Raw genomic sequence first — 14,883 nt, forward strand, 5'->3', positions numbered from 1 at the left:
AAAATTTTGGATGCAATGGGTGAAATATAGGAATATGAAATAACCGGTATTAATTTTTCCTTGGATTATGGGGGAATTTTGTTGGGTACGTTTTTACGATGGAGGGTGTTAGCCGAATTAATTGCATCTACATCTTTGTTGACAAACAGTAGTGGAAGAAATTATTTTTTTCTTCATCTTGACTTTTTACACAAACTGGTTTAAACAGTCTGTGGAAACCAATATCCAAAATAATGGCAACAAGTTTGTAGAATGATGAAGTATATTCAAAAACAGAAGTGTCAATACTTGTTTTGTAAAATGAGTGTAGTAGAGTATGACGTATACAATAGTGTTTGCTTCGAATGTGATGAAGTCTAAGAGATTTTTGTATGATAAGAAAAATACCATCTATGAAGACATCATGTATCTTATATGACGAATAGTGGCGATGACCATGACACCTTTTCCGTCATGGATTTTTGTCAAATGAATTCATCATATTCATGCTATTGTTTTATTGGCATGAAAGGTTTCCAATATATTTGATGTTGTCATTGCAGCTGTGAGATATTGCAGTACCTAGTCTGCGTATCCAGTATTCCTCTCTTTCACTTCGATAGTTTTTACTAAGATAGGACTGTTCGTTGGACGGTGATGTTTTTTCTAGAATACAAATTTCATATAGAGGATTGGATGATCTTGTCGATTAAAATGTTGATATACTCTCTGGAATTGGTGGTATTAATTCCAGATCGATGACCGCACATTTGTTTGTTTAATCGTTCTTGTGAAACACGTGTACAGCATACAAAAACTTTATTGTCTACAGAAACCTTAGTGATAAATAACCATAGTGTCATTCCTTGAATTTAATTTATTTTCCTTGATTTGATTTCTTTCTTTCTATCATTTAAATAAAAGAAGCTGAAATTAAGTCTCTCTAAGGCGCCATTCCTAAAAACCAATGTTGAAAAAGCTTTTAACTAAACCATTGGACAAGCGCGTCAATTTTGACCTTGCACGACTCACTTGTTTGTGGTAACACCTTTAACATTTTGTACGACTTGAAAAGTCTTATCTTTACTTATCTTTGCAAACCTCGAAGTAATGTCATAGAATGATAGCTGTATTGAGTAAGTAGACATTTTGCAGACGTTTTATGGTTTAAATCGAAGTTGTTTTTTGCCTTGTCAATATCGTACTTTGAAAGTTTTAAGCGTTGACTTTTTATTTAACCCATTTTCCGTTATTTTTAGTCATACAAATTACCACCAAGAAAAGTATAGTTTTAACGTATATAATAACTTGATTTTCACTTAAAGAATGACTTATATTTTTTCGGTCTATGAGGAAATAACCTCAATCACGTGGTGCATACCAAATAATCTGTGTAGCAGGTTATTTTCAAGTGTGCACAAATGGCATTGAGGTCATTTCATATAGACAGTCATTCCTCATAATTCAATTTAAGTATCAAAATTAAAGGAGCAAACCATATAAGAAGGTCGATAACGTCGCAGTCACATTACACAATTTTGTATATGAGATAATAGACACATTTTTTTCACTGAGAAAGTGTGTTACTTCTGAAATTAAAATTATTCAACGATAACTTATGAATGCTTCATTATTTACACCTTCATTTTCATAGATATAAATTATCTAAAACTCCATCGTCATTGGTATATTCATGCCGTAGTGGAAGAGGAAGGTTTGACGCCCTTTAACACCTAGATTAACCCATCATTTCGTTTGAAATGCACGTACCAAGTCAAGACCATTGCGGTACCAGCTGTTCCTTCGGTGTAATATCAATTTGTCAGATTTATTTTGCACTTTACTTGATTATGGATCGGATAGGTGTTCGGTAATTTTGTTATGACCGTTATTAATTCAAAACTCAAGTCTGATTTTTAATATGTCTAATGATATATTGCAGTTGTCGTTGCAATAGGCGTTCCTGTGGTAGGTAGGTAGTACACTTATTGTAACTTTTGTTTTCATAATGCATACTGTACATATAAATAATGTTTACATCTAAAGGAAACATATACCATTCAACCTATTATCTTTACTGTTCATTTCTAGTTTTGGGTTGCTCTTTGTCCTGTGACTTGTTCGTCATTTGTTTTGATAATATATACTATCATTAGTTCATATTTTAGTGTTTACCTACACTGTAGTTTTTTTTCAGTTGTTAAATGCTTATATACAATGAAGATATTTATGTGTTGACAAAGTCGGTGGCGTAGCTCCAGATATGTTGTCGGTCTTGTTTTATATTGTAATCGTTTAATTGCAGTTGTAGGAAGTGGACCTGAATGCGTTTCATGCAGTGGAGTAGAAAATATTTGCAGTCACAGCATTCATTGTGCAGGCGATGAGGTTTTTACTTAGTATCTTATATTTTAAGACTTATCGCCAAAAACATTAATTTTCTATATATTTATTGTAACTATATATATAATTATGTGTTTTTTAATTGTTTCGAAAAAAGATCTAAATTTATGGAATAAATTTATTAAGGGGGTGTGGTTTTTCAACTAACAATTTCTGGCTATGATCCATGATCATGTCCATGCGTATGCAGCTATTATGATAGTACAACGCTTTCCCTTAACCACATACAAAGACAAATATTTTGGTGCATATTCAAATAAGTATTACATTTACCTGGTCATGATTTACGCTACATTTATTCATTACAAATCTAGTGTGGTTTGTTAATATGAGATTATTTTGAATTCTCTTTTGCATTATTTCGATAAAAAAAAATCTGCAGAGCGTAATGATGTTATCAATTTTTGCTTAATTCTTCATACAGTAGATATTAAATAGCACATTTAACTAACTAATTTTTAGATGGCGTATTTGCGAAGATGATGGCATAGGTACAATTAAATAGTTTCAACCATAGTCAACTCGCAGTAATAATAAAAGTTATGGTTTTGGATATAACTGTCAGTACCATTTGTATTTTTTCTTGAAGTTAATAGTTACCAGGTCTCTGGTGGAATTCAAGAGATTTACCAAACTGCATATTAGAAATAAGTTGTATGGATGAAATTACTAAACCAATCAAATGCTTTTTTGTATCATTAACTGCTTTAGCGTAATGTGTAGATATGGACAACTGAGAAATATTAATATATAATTCAGTACATTTCATAATCCTAGGTTTGCTACATGCACCACTATGTTACAGAATCAGGTGACGACTTATTAGATTATGGCTGCATTTCGACACAGGTATGCATATAATATTCTTTAAATATTCACCAAATCTTTATAATACATATGTTGAATCTATTGATTTCGAAATTGTGAAAATAATTGAGTCAATGTGTATGGACATATGTTTGGTGTATTTCCATATTAATATACTTAATATTGACGAGACAATGTTCCGTCAAGACCAATTTCATTTTTAATTTTTGCGTAAAAACATTTTAAAGTGCAACTTATTTTCCTAACCTTTATCCATATTTAATACCCGCCTTGACAAAAGATTATTATTATCAAGGTCTTTTCAATTTCATTGGGCAATCTTCTTGTGTTTCGTCTGATTATAATTTTTTTTCTGTTGTCCATTATATTCACTTCCCTGGTTGAATCGTGTCTAGACCTTTTAAAAATTCATTAAATTATTACTAAAGCCATTATCATTTTAATGGGAAGACCTATCAGTATTTGTTCTGATTATCATTTTTTCTTTTCTTTTCTGTCGTATAATTTCCCCACCCCTGAACAAATTGAATTGTATCTTGACAAAATTTATACCATCTTTTGCAAACTGGGATAGCTTTTGGAAATTCAACATGTGAGACGAGATCATTTGTCGATTAAAAAAAATCTTATTTTGTAAAAATCACTTTAAGTTTATGGTACACAAAAACCGAGAGCTGCATGATGTTTAGACATACTGCTGTCAAGTTCGAGGTAGACAAAAGGAAAACCATGACACGTTGAACAAAGCAGTTTTCATTGTGCAGAAAGATAACGATCGTAACGATCAATGAGTTTAAAACTTCTGTAGTGATGACTTTAATCTTGAACCAACATAACCCTGTTCCAAAAGCCTAATTGTAAGAAGTCTAGCGCGATACAAAAAGTCTGCGTAGTAACGGGAAGCTCTTGCATAACGTATGCGTTCTGATATGAAAACTCCATACGCAGGTGCTGAAGAGATGTTGCTACAGATGAAAAAAAGTTGACAATTCTAATGAAAATCATCACGTTTGTCATAAAGTTTGGTCAATATTTTTTCTTTACCATCGATCTCTAAGTGAAGGTCAAGATATTAGGCTGACTTCACAGTGTCTGTAGTATCCTTTATTTCAAGTTTGTGGTAGATCCGATGTATCAAATCCCCGAAACTAGGATTGGTTAACGATAATATGTCATCTATATAGCAGAAACTGAGATGAAAGGATCTAGCTACCCAAGCTGTTCCTTCTTTTGAATCAGATCAACTATATAATCAGCATTATAAGAGTAAAGGAATCGTTTAGGAAGAAAAGGAGCACAATTTGTTCCCATTTGAATGCCGACCGTTTTTTTTTTTTTTGGAAATTGCGTCCACTACACTGGACATATATGCTAAAAAAATCTAGCATTTTGAAAACATCTTCGGTATATGTCGAAGATGATTTGGAATTATTTTTCCAAAGACCCCATGTAGCAAAATATTGCCTACTATACATGATAAATTCCAAACATTTTCCAAATATACCGATTACAATGTTTTCAAAATGAAAGAAATTTTGATCGACAATATTCACCCAGTGTGGTGGACGCGTTTTTCGACAAACTGTCGGCATTCAAATGAAAACAAACTGTGTTCTTCTACTTGCTATGAGGCTGACTTTATAGCTTTTCTGATACAAAGAAGGAACATCGTGCTGGAACATCCGTAATTTTTTGCATCTTCCAATACATTATATAGAAGGCACATGTATGAACATGTGCTTTTCTTACAATTTTGCATTACACAAAATTTGTCAAAATCATAGTTGATGTCATCTTTGTATGTTGAAGGCATGTCCTAACAATCTTGTACCAATTATTGGCCGCAGAGCTGAAGGGCATCATATTAAATGCACACACTGCTGTAATACCAGATTGTGCAATGCAAAATTGACTTGCTCTGGTGATGGACATATTCGTGAGTAGTAAACGATAGAATATTTGTGAAATGATAAATTCAGTTTCTTTTTAAATTCAAGAATTGAATGTTTCATTTTGATATGTCATCGAGCGTTGACTGTAGCGCTTTATGTCAAAACCATATAAAGCCAATTGTCCAATAAGATTAGCGTATATTATTGATTTGCACAGAAAATGCAATTATCTTTTAGTGGGCAATGTTCCATACGATAATGAAAAATACATATTTTAGAATTGTTTTTGATACACTCATTTTCTGTTTAAGTGTTTTCCCTTGTCCGGTCTTCTTTCCGCCTGTGACATGTTGCCTTAATTTGATTATACTTGAAAGTGACTACAGCTGAAAATGTATCAATTTTATTTCGATATAATGTAAATGTCAAGTGTTAAAGCAAAAGAAACGATTTTACACGGCCTCGGAAAATCCATCTTTTCAATATGCATTATGTATAGTAATTTGTAATATCTTAACATTCCTTTTTCAGCCTTAAATATGCCTCGTTTAAATCTCTTTAAATTTTCAAATTAATACTTTTCTTATAATTGTATTGGTAATTAAGGACAAAAACAAACAAAACTTTAACAAAATGATCAGGTTTTTCAAATATCTTCATTAGGAAGAGGCGACGGCAAATTAAATTTTGCTGGATAAAAACTCCTTTCCAACTCTTTCCGGAATAAAGTCTACCATCACGATAAGATGAAATATGCTAATTTTTGAATGTTTCTTTGACAGCCTCTACCTCTATTCTTCCAAGAGAGTGCGCTGACTTACACATAACTACTAGTGGGGTTTATACCATATATCCATATGGTAAAGCTGTACCTGAAGTCAGCGTCTACTGTTATGTAGATTCGAGTCTGCATGCATGGACAGTAAATAAAATTCACCGTGATTTGATATTTGAATGGTTAATTCAATCATCCAAATATGTTAAACGTATAAAAGGCAAATTCTGATATAAAGTAAACAACAAAACAAAAAACAAAAACTTACTTTTTAGCGTTAATGAACGGGATATATATCAGATATATTTCAGTTCGGAATATGCCTCGCAAATTTCATTTTGTAATGGGATTTGATATATCGCATCTACCCAAAAGAACTTGAGATAAAGGATACTACAGACACTGTGACGTCAGCCTCATATCTTGACCTACACTTAGAAATCGATGGTAAAGAAAACTATTGACCAAACTTTACGACAAACGTGATGACTCTTCATTCAGAATTGTCAACTTTCCTTTCATCTGTGGCAACATCCCTTCGGCTCCTGGGTATGGAATGTTCATATCACAACTCATACGTTATGCCAGAGCTTGCCGAAACTACGCAGACGTTTTATATCGCGCTAGAACTCTAACAAATAGGCTTCTGAAACAGGGTTATGTTACTACAAGATTGAAGTCATCACTACAGAAGTTTTATGGTCGTCATCATGAACTCGTGGATCGTTATGGTGTATCCATCAGCACCATGAAAACTGATTTATTCAACGGGTCATAGTTTTCCTTTCCTCGTTTGTCTACTCCGGACTTGACTTTTTATGAGGAACTCGGCGGGTGTTTCTAGAAAAGCAGAGGACGCTTACCCTCCGGTGCACCTGGTCCATGCTCCCAGTTTTTAGTGGAGTCCGAGTTGTTCATTTACTTTTGTTACTTTGTATGTATGATTTTAGTTCTTTGTTGTGTATATCTGTTTTCCAAGTCTGGTCTTTGTCCCTGGATTACATTCTTTTGATTACCACTATAACCTTGGTTCCCTTGATTACTCTTGAACATGAAAACAAGAAATTTCTACTCTTGGAAGCGTTCCAGTTGGTAGCCGTTCTGTGTTTATTTTGATCACTTTCGGTTCCACTATAAAATGTATAGTGACCAGACTGTTATTTGCGTAGCGGTAAATGAAGTCTGGAAATAGAAAAGCGTCAAATTTACGGTTATTTTAAGCATAATCACTTTTTGGTGATTTGGTTAACAAACAAATGCTTTCCATGGTTTGATTTGGAGTTTGAAACCTATATTCGTGAATTCATGTCGTCTCCTGACGAGGCTTACAATTTGAAGTGTTTTTTTTACATTTATGTTGTTGTATTTTTCTGACACTTTTGAATAAGCATCTAGAGGAAAAAATTAAGTGATCTGTTCTCCAGTAAAAGTTTCGAAAAGGTTATGCCTATGCACATTTTGTATAGCTCAAGATCAATTAATCAATTGTCCCCCAATTTATTTATTCATATAATAACTTATATCAAAATAAGATAAAATTCAATCTAAAATACGTATTATCTAAAAGACATGTTGCAGTGACTTAAAAAACACCGATATATGTTTAGGTGATACAGAAAAGATTTGACGGATCGGTGAGCTTTTACAGAGACTGGCAAGAATACAAAGAAGACTTCGGTTCACCTGATGGAGAATATTGGCTCGGTATAGTTTACTTAATTCATCTATTATGTATAATTGTATTATTCAGTTAACATTTCTAAAAAATGAGTTCTTGTCATATAGATAAGAATCGAAAATATGTAACTCTTGATGTTCCTATTTTTTGTAAATTTAAATGAAATAAATAACTTCGATAGTTACACTTGCTATTATAATAATTCCAGTCGACATCTCACTATCGTTTAGATAATTATTTTAGGAAATGAATATATCCATGAAATTTCGTCGGATTCTAACCACGACCTTAAAATTATAATGACGGACTTCAACAATGTAACCAAGTTTGCAGAGTATCTTTCCTTTCACGTGTCTAGTGAAGCCAATGGTTATAGACTAATGGTAGGATCTTATGATGGCAATGCGGGTACGTTGTAATGATTAGGGTATTCCTGTTCAATTTGCTGCAAGTCATGTGTACAGTTCAACGTAAATTTAAAGGTTGAGACTAAGGAGATATTGCAGAAATTGATACTGCTCTTGTACCACTTTTTTTGTTGTAATAATATAATTTCCTTAATTTTGTTAATTCCGGTTATGACAGAACGCCCTCTTACCAAACAATACTGTTGTTTCCTTTTTACCAAATACGACTGATACATTTAACATCATATGACTTGATACAGTTAGGGTCATTTATTGTAAACATGTCAACAAAAGGACTGCGACTTACAAACATATCTACCAAATAAAAAAAAACAACAACAAACAAAAAAAACAAACAAAAAAAAAAAAAAAAAACAGAAAGACAAAACTTACGATATAACAAAACGAACTTCAAACAACTCAGAACTAAGTGGTCATAGAACTAAAAAAAACCACAGTACATAGGGATTGCAAAAGATGTAAAGCTTGATTAAAGATAAACTGTTTACTTTAGCTTATTATGAGTAAGTCTGACTACAAATAGTATTCCCTTCAGCACCTGCGTATTACATACGTTATGTCAAAGGTTGCCGAAACTACGCAGATTTTTTGTATCGAGCTAGAATTTTAATAAATTGACTTCTGGAACAGGGTTATGTTGCTACAAGATTGAAGTCATCATTACAGAATGGTCGTCATCAAGAACTCGTGGATCGCTACGGCGTATCCATCAACGCCATGAAAACTGATTTGTTCAACGTGTCATAGTTTCCTTTCCTCTCTCGTCTACCCTGGACATGACTTTTTATGAGCAACTCGGTTTTTTTAGAAAAGCAGAGGACGCTTATAATACCGGTCCATGCTCCCAGTTTTTAGTGGGGTCCGAGTTGATAATTTGCTTTTGTTACTTTGTATGTATAATTTTAGTTACCTTATGTTCTTTGTTGTGTACGTCTGTTTTCCATGTCTGGTCTTTGTCCCTGGATTACATTCGTTTGATTAACACTTTAACATTGGTTACCTTGATTACTCTTTCAGCATAGACATATCTTAATTGTTTCAAACTACAAACTGCTCATTATCTTTCCTCTAATATATTTATTGACATTACATCTTTAAATTGTTGAAATATGAGACAAGGAAATTGTTATGTGCGGAAACAATTGTTGTGAGAACTACTACATTGTTGTTTTCATTCCAAACATTATTATGTATGCAGTTCTATTCTATTAAACATTTTTAAAAATGAAACCTCTGCTTAAATTATAGAACTATGCTACGAAAATGTTTCTTTCGGCTGCAGTTTAATTTAGCTATTGATAACCAAATAGAAACGATTGTAAAATACGAACCATAGTGACAACAGATATATCTCATCATGCTAAACATTTCACCCTAGTCAGAATTTGGTTACATCTAACAGGAGAAATATGCGAAAAACTTCTGTCTGACCGCTATGTTCTATTTTAGTAACCGCAGCCATTTTTCGAAGGATCAAAAATTCTATGCAGAACATTTTAAGAAACATTCATACCAAGTTTGGTTCCAAATGGCCAAGTTATTTCTGTAAAGAAACATTTTTGAAAAAATTGTTAACGACGACGACAGACGCTAAGTGCTTGCAATAGCTCACTTGGCTCTTCAGGCTAGGTGAGCTAAAAATCATCATTAAGGTTATTATTTTGTGCATATCATAATCCTGAACTGCATACTTTTACTGGAATAAAAATAGCCTAGTTGCTCTTTTGTTATACATATTATTATATATCAAAACTTAGATTTTTCTTTAAAAAAGTATGTACTGTATGTTCTTATTCAATTAATTTGCATTATTTAATCGTACCTCTTTATCTTATACATAAATACCTTATTATACTTTATAAATTGTAGAAGTTTGAAAATAGTGTACCTTTGCCTTCTTTCTTATCCCAATCAATTAATATGGAATAAAATATTGTTTTTACTAACAGTATTTCAGGAGATGACCACGAATTGAATTTATTCCATGTCGCGGAAATTTATTCATCTACCATCTATTATATATATTTTTTGCAGGAGACTCATTAACATACAACAATGGTTACAAATTTACAACTTTTGACAGAGATAACGATGCTTATTCGAACAACTGCGCCGTTGAGTTTAAAGGGGCCTGGTGGTACAATGCTTGCCATGAATCAAACCTTAATGGATTATATCTAAGAGGTCATCATAACGAATTTGCCACTGGGGTTAACTGGTACAAATGGCATGGTCATTACTATTCTCTAAAATCCACAACAATGATGATAAGAAAATATTGATAACTTTCTCTTGACTTGTATGTTCCATGCCTTAAACCAAACACATTGTTACCAAAGAGTTTAACATAAAAGTCGTCACTACTTTCAGCAGTTTTGACGGTACAGTTTGCAAAACTCAGTATTTCAAAACATTTTTGCCTGTAGCATGGACCATATCATACATTTGGATATAAGGGACCACTCAAATCGACTGTTATATTCCTGGGACACTTTACTTTAAATATCGGGGACAAAATTTGATTAATTTTTCATCTCAACATCACGATGTAACTCCTAAATTGTCTTCTAGAACACCAAAATTATCTTTAAACTGGCACTTAGTTTGCATCTATTTGAATATATGTTTTATTTTATCTATCCTTTTGTCAAGCATTCCAAAAATGTTAAAGTATCTTATCCACTTCAGTCTGACAAATTAATGTAACAGCTATTCTTGTTCGACATCCAAGTATCGATTGGAATTTAGTATTTTTTCGTGTGACTCAGGCCAAAGTTAATTAAAGGTATCGGGCCAGATAATTGTATATTTATCGTTAACTAAATACCATACAGAAAGGGGAATATACATGAGATCATACATTGATTGTTGTACCTCGATATTGTAAAAGTAAAATGGTACTAGATTTTTCAGTCGAAAAAGTGTCAGTTTAGAAAGCGTTTACTGATAATAAATTTCGACTCTGTACGATATTGGAAAAAGATAAATTTATGACTTGGCTTAACAGTGTTTCATTAGTGTGACATAATTTAACTTTTATGTTTATTGGAATACTTGTATCCTCTGCGTTAAAATGAACAAGTGTCCATAGAAAAAAATGAGATTACGATATGACTTTTTGTTGACCATGATACTAATATACCATCGTCAGAATGGGCACAAATACAGGCAAAAGTAATTTATTATTAATTGATTATGTGGCATGTTTTCTTGTAAATTGTTGTCTATTACAACCAATTACTTTTAAAAAGTTATTACTTTTCAGTTACATTCAATTACATTTGAAAAAGCAATAAAAATGATATAATGATATACAGCTTAGAAATGTCATTTTTTTTTTGCTTTGAGGAAGTGTCCTTATTTAAGTATTTCAAGAGCTTTTGGAGTCCCTTTTGAGAAATAGGTTTGATTATTTATTCGTACATAGTTATGGAGTTGTACCTGGCTAGTACAGAACCTAATATGTATTTTTCAATCTTCTGTGCATGTATTCTTGTGCCTTCATCACAGTTTATTTAACGTATGGTTGTTATTTTCAGAGTGTTAACTACCGTTAAATGCCATGTTTCATGCACGTGCCTCTTATTAGATTTTGTGTATTTTGCTTTTAAGGAAGTTTATCGTTGTGAGAGCAAACAGGGGACTATAAAAGAAACATCCATTCTATTTTTGTGCACAATAATTTAAACCAACGTTCACCAGTGAAGTGATTTAAGAGTGAATAATCTAAGGGACAAAGATTCGAGCGAGAGTAATCAAAAGAATAAATTCAAATGATTGAGACTAAAAAGGGAAAATAGACACATAAAACAAAGAACATTAAATAATAAAAATAAAACGTACAAAAAAAATGTCAAAGAGCATGTGTGTAACCTGGACTTCACGAAAAACTGGAATCACGGACCAGATGCACCGGCGGAATAGTAGCGTCGACTATTTTTTAAGAAATATCCCCGAGTTGCTTATAAAATGCCACGTTATGGTAAACGAAAGAGGCAAGCCATGACTCAGTGAATATATCTGTCATTATGGTGCAGACGGATACCTTATTACGAAATCACGACCATACAACTTTTGTAGTTATGACTTTAATCTTGTAGCGACATAACCCTGTTCCACAAGCCTAACTGTAAGAAGTCTAGCAAATTTCAAAAAGTCAGAATAGTTTCGTACATGTGGTGATAAACTTCAAATGTAGGTGCTTATTGAAATTTGTCGCAGAAGAAATAAGGAAGAAATAAGACAATACGGAATGTTACAGTATTTGTCGTATAGTTTGGTCACAAATTGTCTTTTTCTATCGATCCCAAAGAGTAGGAGTAGGTCAAGATATGAGGCTGACCTTTAGAGTTTCAGTGTCCTTTATCACAAGTTCGTAGGTGTAGATGCAATCTATAAAATTCCCGAAACTAGGATTGTTTCAAGCTAACACTTCATCTATATAGCAGAAACTGAGATCAAAGGATCTGGTAAACGATGTTTTTTCTTTTGATTATATCAGCTAATAAGTCTGCCTCAATAGAGAGAAGGCATAGGTCAGCAAGTAGGGGAACACAATTTGTTTTGGACATTTTGTTGACATTCTGGCTACTGCACTCGACAAATATGATGTCTTTTCTGCATATTTATATTAGAAGATGATTTTGAATCGTTTTTACATAGTATTGAAAATCTGTACCAAGTACTACGTATTTGTAACTGGGCAGCCAATTTTGTTTAGAGTAAAAGAAAACGGAAGTTACAAAATACAAAAAAGCAAGAAAAGAAAAGATGTACAATGCTTTTGAGTCGCGGGATTTCTGCTGAATATTTGGAATAGTAGAATAAAGGGCTGAAAAATATTTTTATATTCCGATAATAATCTAGAATGGGGGTTTCCAGATAATCTTCTCATGATCAACATTTAAGTGATACCGCTATAGAAGTAACAAGTGTCGTGGCTAGACTGAAGATCTTTCAAAAAATACTTTTTTTGTAATTTATTCTGGAAAAGGTTATCATGTGCTTGTTTCAAAGTTAATAATTTACCTCGTTTTGACGTTTTATCCAGTATTATTTGCTCACCTGGCCGAAATGTTCGTTTTAAACTGTTGAACCCTGTTGGAGTTACTGCCGATTTTTTACGTTTTTTACTCCTTTTAATGCTTTTTTATCTGTCAAAAATCTTCTTCTCTGACATTAATTGACCAAATGGAACCAGCTTTGGTGTGAATATTTCTTAGGTTATTTTGCATAGAACCGATGTTGGGGTTTTTGATCCGTCGAAAAACATGATCGCCGTTACTAAAAATAAAACATAGGGGTAGGACTGAAATCTTTCGCCTACATCTCCCGTTAGGCTTTAGTCAAATTCTGACACAAAGTAAAAGTGTACAACATAATAAGATCTATCTGCTCTAAAATTTTTGTTTTTGTCTGAGAATCCATATTTTTAGTTATTGCCCTTTTCCGACATTTTATCCCTGTTTTGTATGCTCTTTCTGTAAAAATCTTCTCCTCTAAGAGTACTACATCAATTTGAACCAAATTTGGTGTAAATATTACTTAGAGTATTTTACATAGATCTGATGTGGAGAATTTTGATCGGTCATAAAACATTGCTGCTGTTACTAGAAATAGGGCAAAGGGGTCAGTCAGACGTTTTTCTCATATATCTTTAAAAGTGTTATGTTTAGCCAAAATCTTTCCACTGACGAAATGATTCTTTTTATAAGGCCTACATAAGTTGCCAAGGGATCGAGACCTAGTTAGAGTTATTCCGCTTTAAAGTGAAAAATGATTTTTTTTTACAGATTTCAGTCATTATCTTGAAACTACGATAGATAGAAAAAATCTCTTTGAAAATAAGCGAAGCTCTCCCCTGTATATTGTACTAATTTGCATAAAGCGGCAGGGTGATGTGTTGTATATAGAAGAAGTTTTAAATTTTGAAGTAGCAAATATATGTACGTCTGCACAAGAGATTGACCGGAAAGAGCTCTTTACATCAAAAAGAGAAGAGCTGGTGTCCAACGATACGAAACGTAGTGTTTGTTATATTTTCATAAGATTATTTTTACCGAGGTGTTCGTGTCATTTTTATAAGTTATAAAAGTCAATTTTTGCTGATAATATACGGAGATATTTTTTTTTTCACAGGTGAAAGTAGAGTATATGATTTTCAAATTAAAAAGAAAAGATTGCTTTGTTTGAAAAAGAGTTTTTTTGTCGAATCTTAAAGTAGGTAAAATTATGAGATATGATTTGTAGAACAATATACATGATTTTATCTTTAGTTTCTTTTGGCTAGAATAGTCCATGGATGTTTATATACGATCAAAAATAAACATAATACGGTTTTTGTCAATAAATTAAGTACAACTTTACGAAATTAACTGTAATGTAAGCTATATGATAAATTTATTCTGGATTTTTCTTATCTTCCAGGTAAATGGATATAAGCTTTTGTCAAACAGTGTATAAATTGCTTATTCTTTACTTATTGAAATTGGGTTTAAGGTAAGCCCAGCTTTGATAAGACAAATTTTAGTGTGTTTTATATTTTCAAGTGCCAAATCCATACGTTTTGTTAAATAATAGGAAAGAGCAATCAAGGGAATCAAGATTCTAGCGGAAATCAAAAGTATGTAATCCAGGGACAAAGAAAACAGACATACGCAGCAAATAACATAAAATAACCAAAATAATGCGTACATAACAACAAAAGTAAATGTACAACTCGGATTCCACTAAAAACTGGGAGCATGGACCAGGTGAACCGAAGCATAATATATAGATCTAAATGATGCTAAATCATTATTGCCAGATGCTTGCAAATGTAGATAGCCAATTCAATTATTTATTTATATTGTGAGCAAGAAACAGTACTCAGTGTGAATTCATTCGGTTCCAGTTTTAACA

At 32.6% G+C, this 14,883-nt stretch overlaps 1 protein-coding gene across 3 annotated transcripts; it reads left to right on the plus strand.

Annotated features, from left to right (window-relative positions):
* The first annotated feature begins 1,009 nt into the window (after nucleotides 1-1,009).
* On the plus strand, nucleotides 1,010-10,273 carry LOC148629183 (microfibril-associated glycoprotein 4-like). Of its 3 annotated transcripts, none has more exons than XM_088545729.1 (9): nucleotides 1,010-1,115; nucleotides 1,922-1,951; nucleotides 2,285-2,367; nucleotides 3,160-3,231; nucleotides 5,020-5,146; nucleotides 5,885-6,024; nucleotides 7,485-7,581; nucleotides 7,799-7,963; nucleotides 10,018-10,273. In XM_088545729.1, exons 1-9 carry the CDS (start codon nucleotides 1,100-1,102, stop codon nucleotides 10,263-10,265), a joined length of 978 nt encoding a protein of 325 aa, XP_088401855.1. In that variant the 5' UTR covers nucleotides 1,010-1,099; the 3' UTR covers nucleotides 10,266-10,273. The 3 variants fall into 3 exon arrangements, with proteins under 3 accessions (XP_088401855.1, XP_088401862.1, XP_088401871.1); XM_088545736.1 differs by having other exon boundaries at nucleotides 1,085-1,115; nucleotides 2,291-2,367; XM_088545745.1 differs by lacking the exon at nucleotides 1,922-1,951 and having other exon boundaries at nucleotides 1,085-1,115.
* The last annotated feature ends 4,610 nt before the right edge of the window (nucleotides 10,274-14,883 follow it).

This window comes from Perna viridis, chromosome 1 (assembly GCF_037379345.1).
Source record: "Perna viridis isolate PV_CMFRI_1.1 ecotype Kerala chromosome 1, ASM3737934v1, whole genome shotgun sequence".
Classification (NCBI taxonomy): Eukaryota; Metazoa; Mollusca; class Bivalvia; order Mytilida; family Mytilidae; genus Perna; species Perna viridis.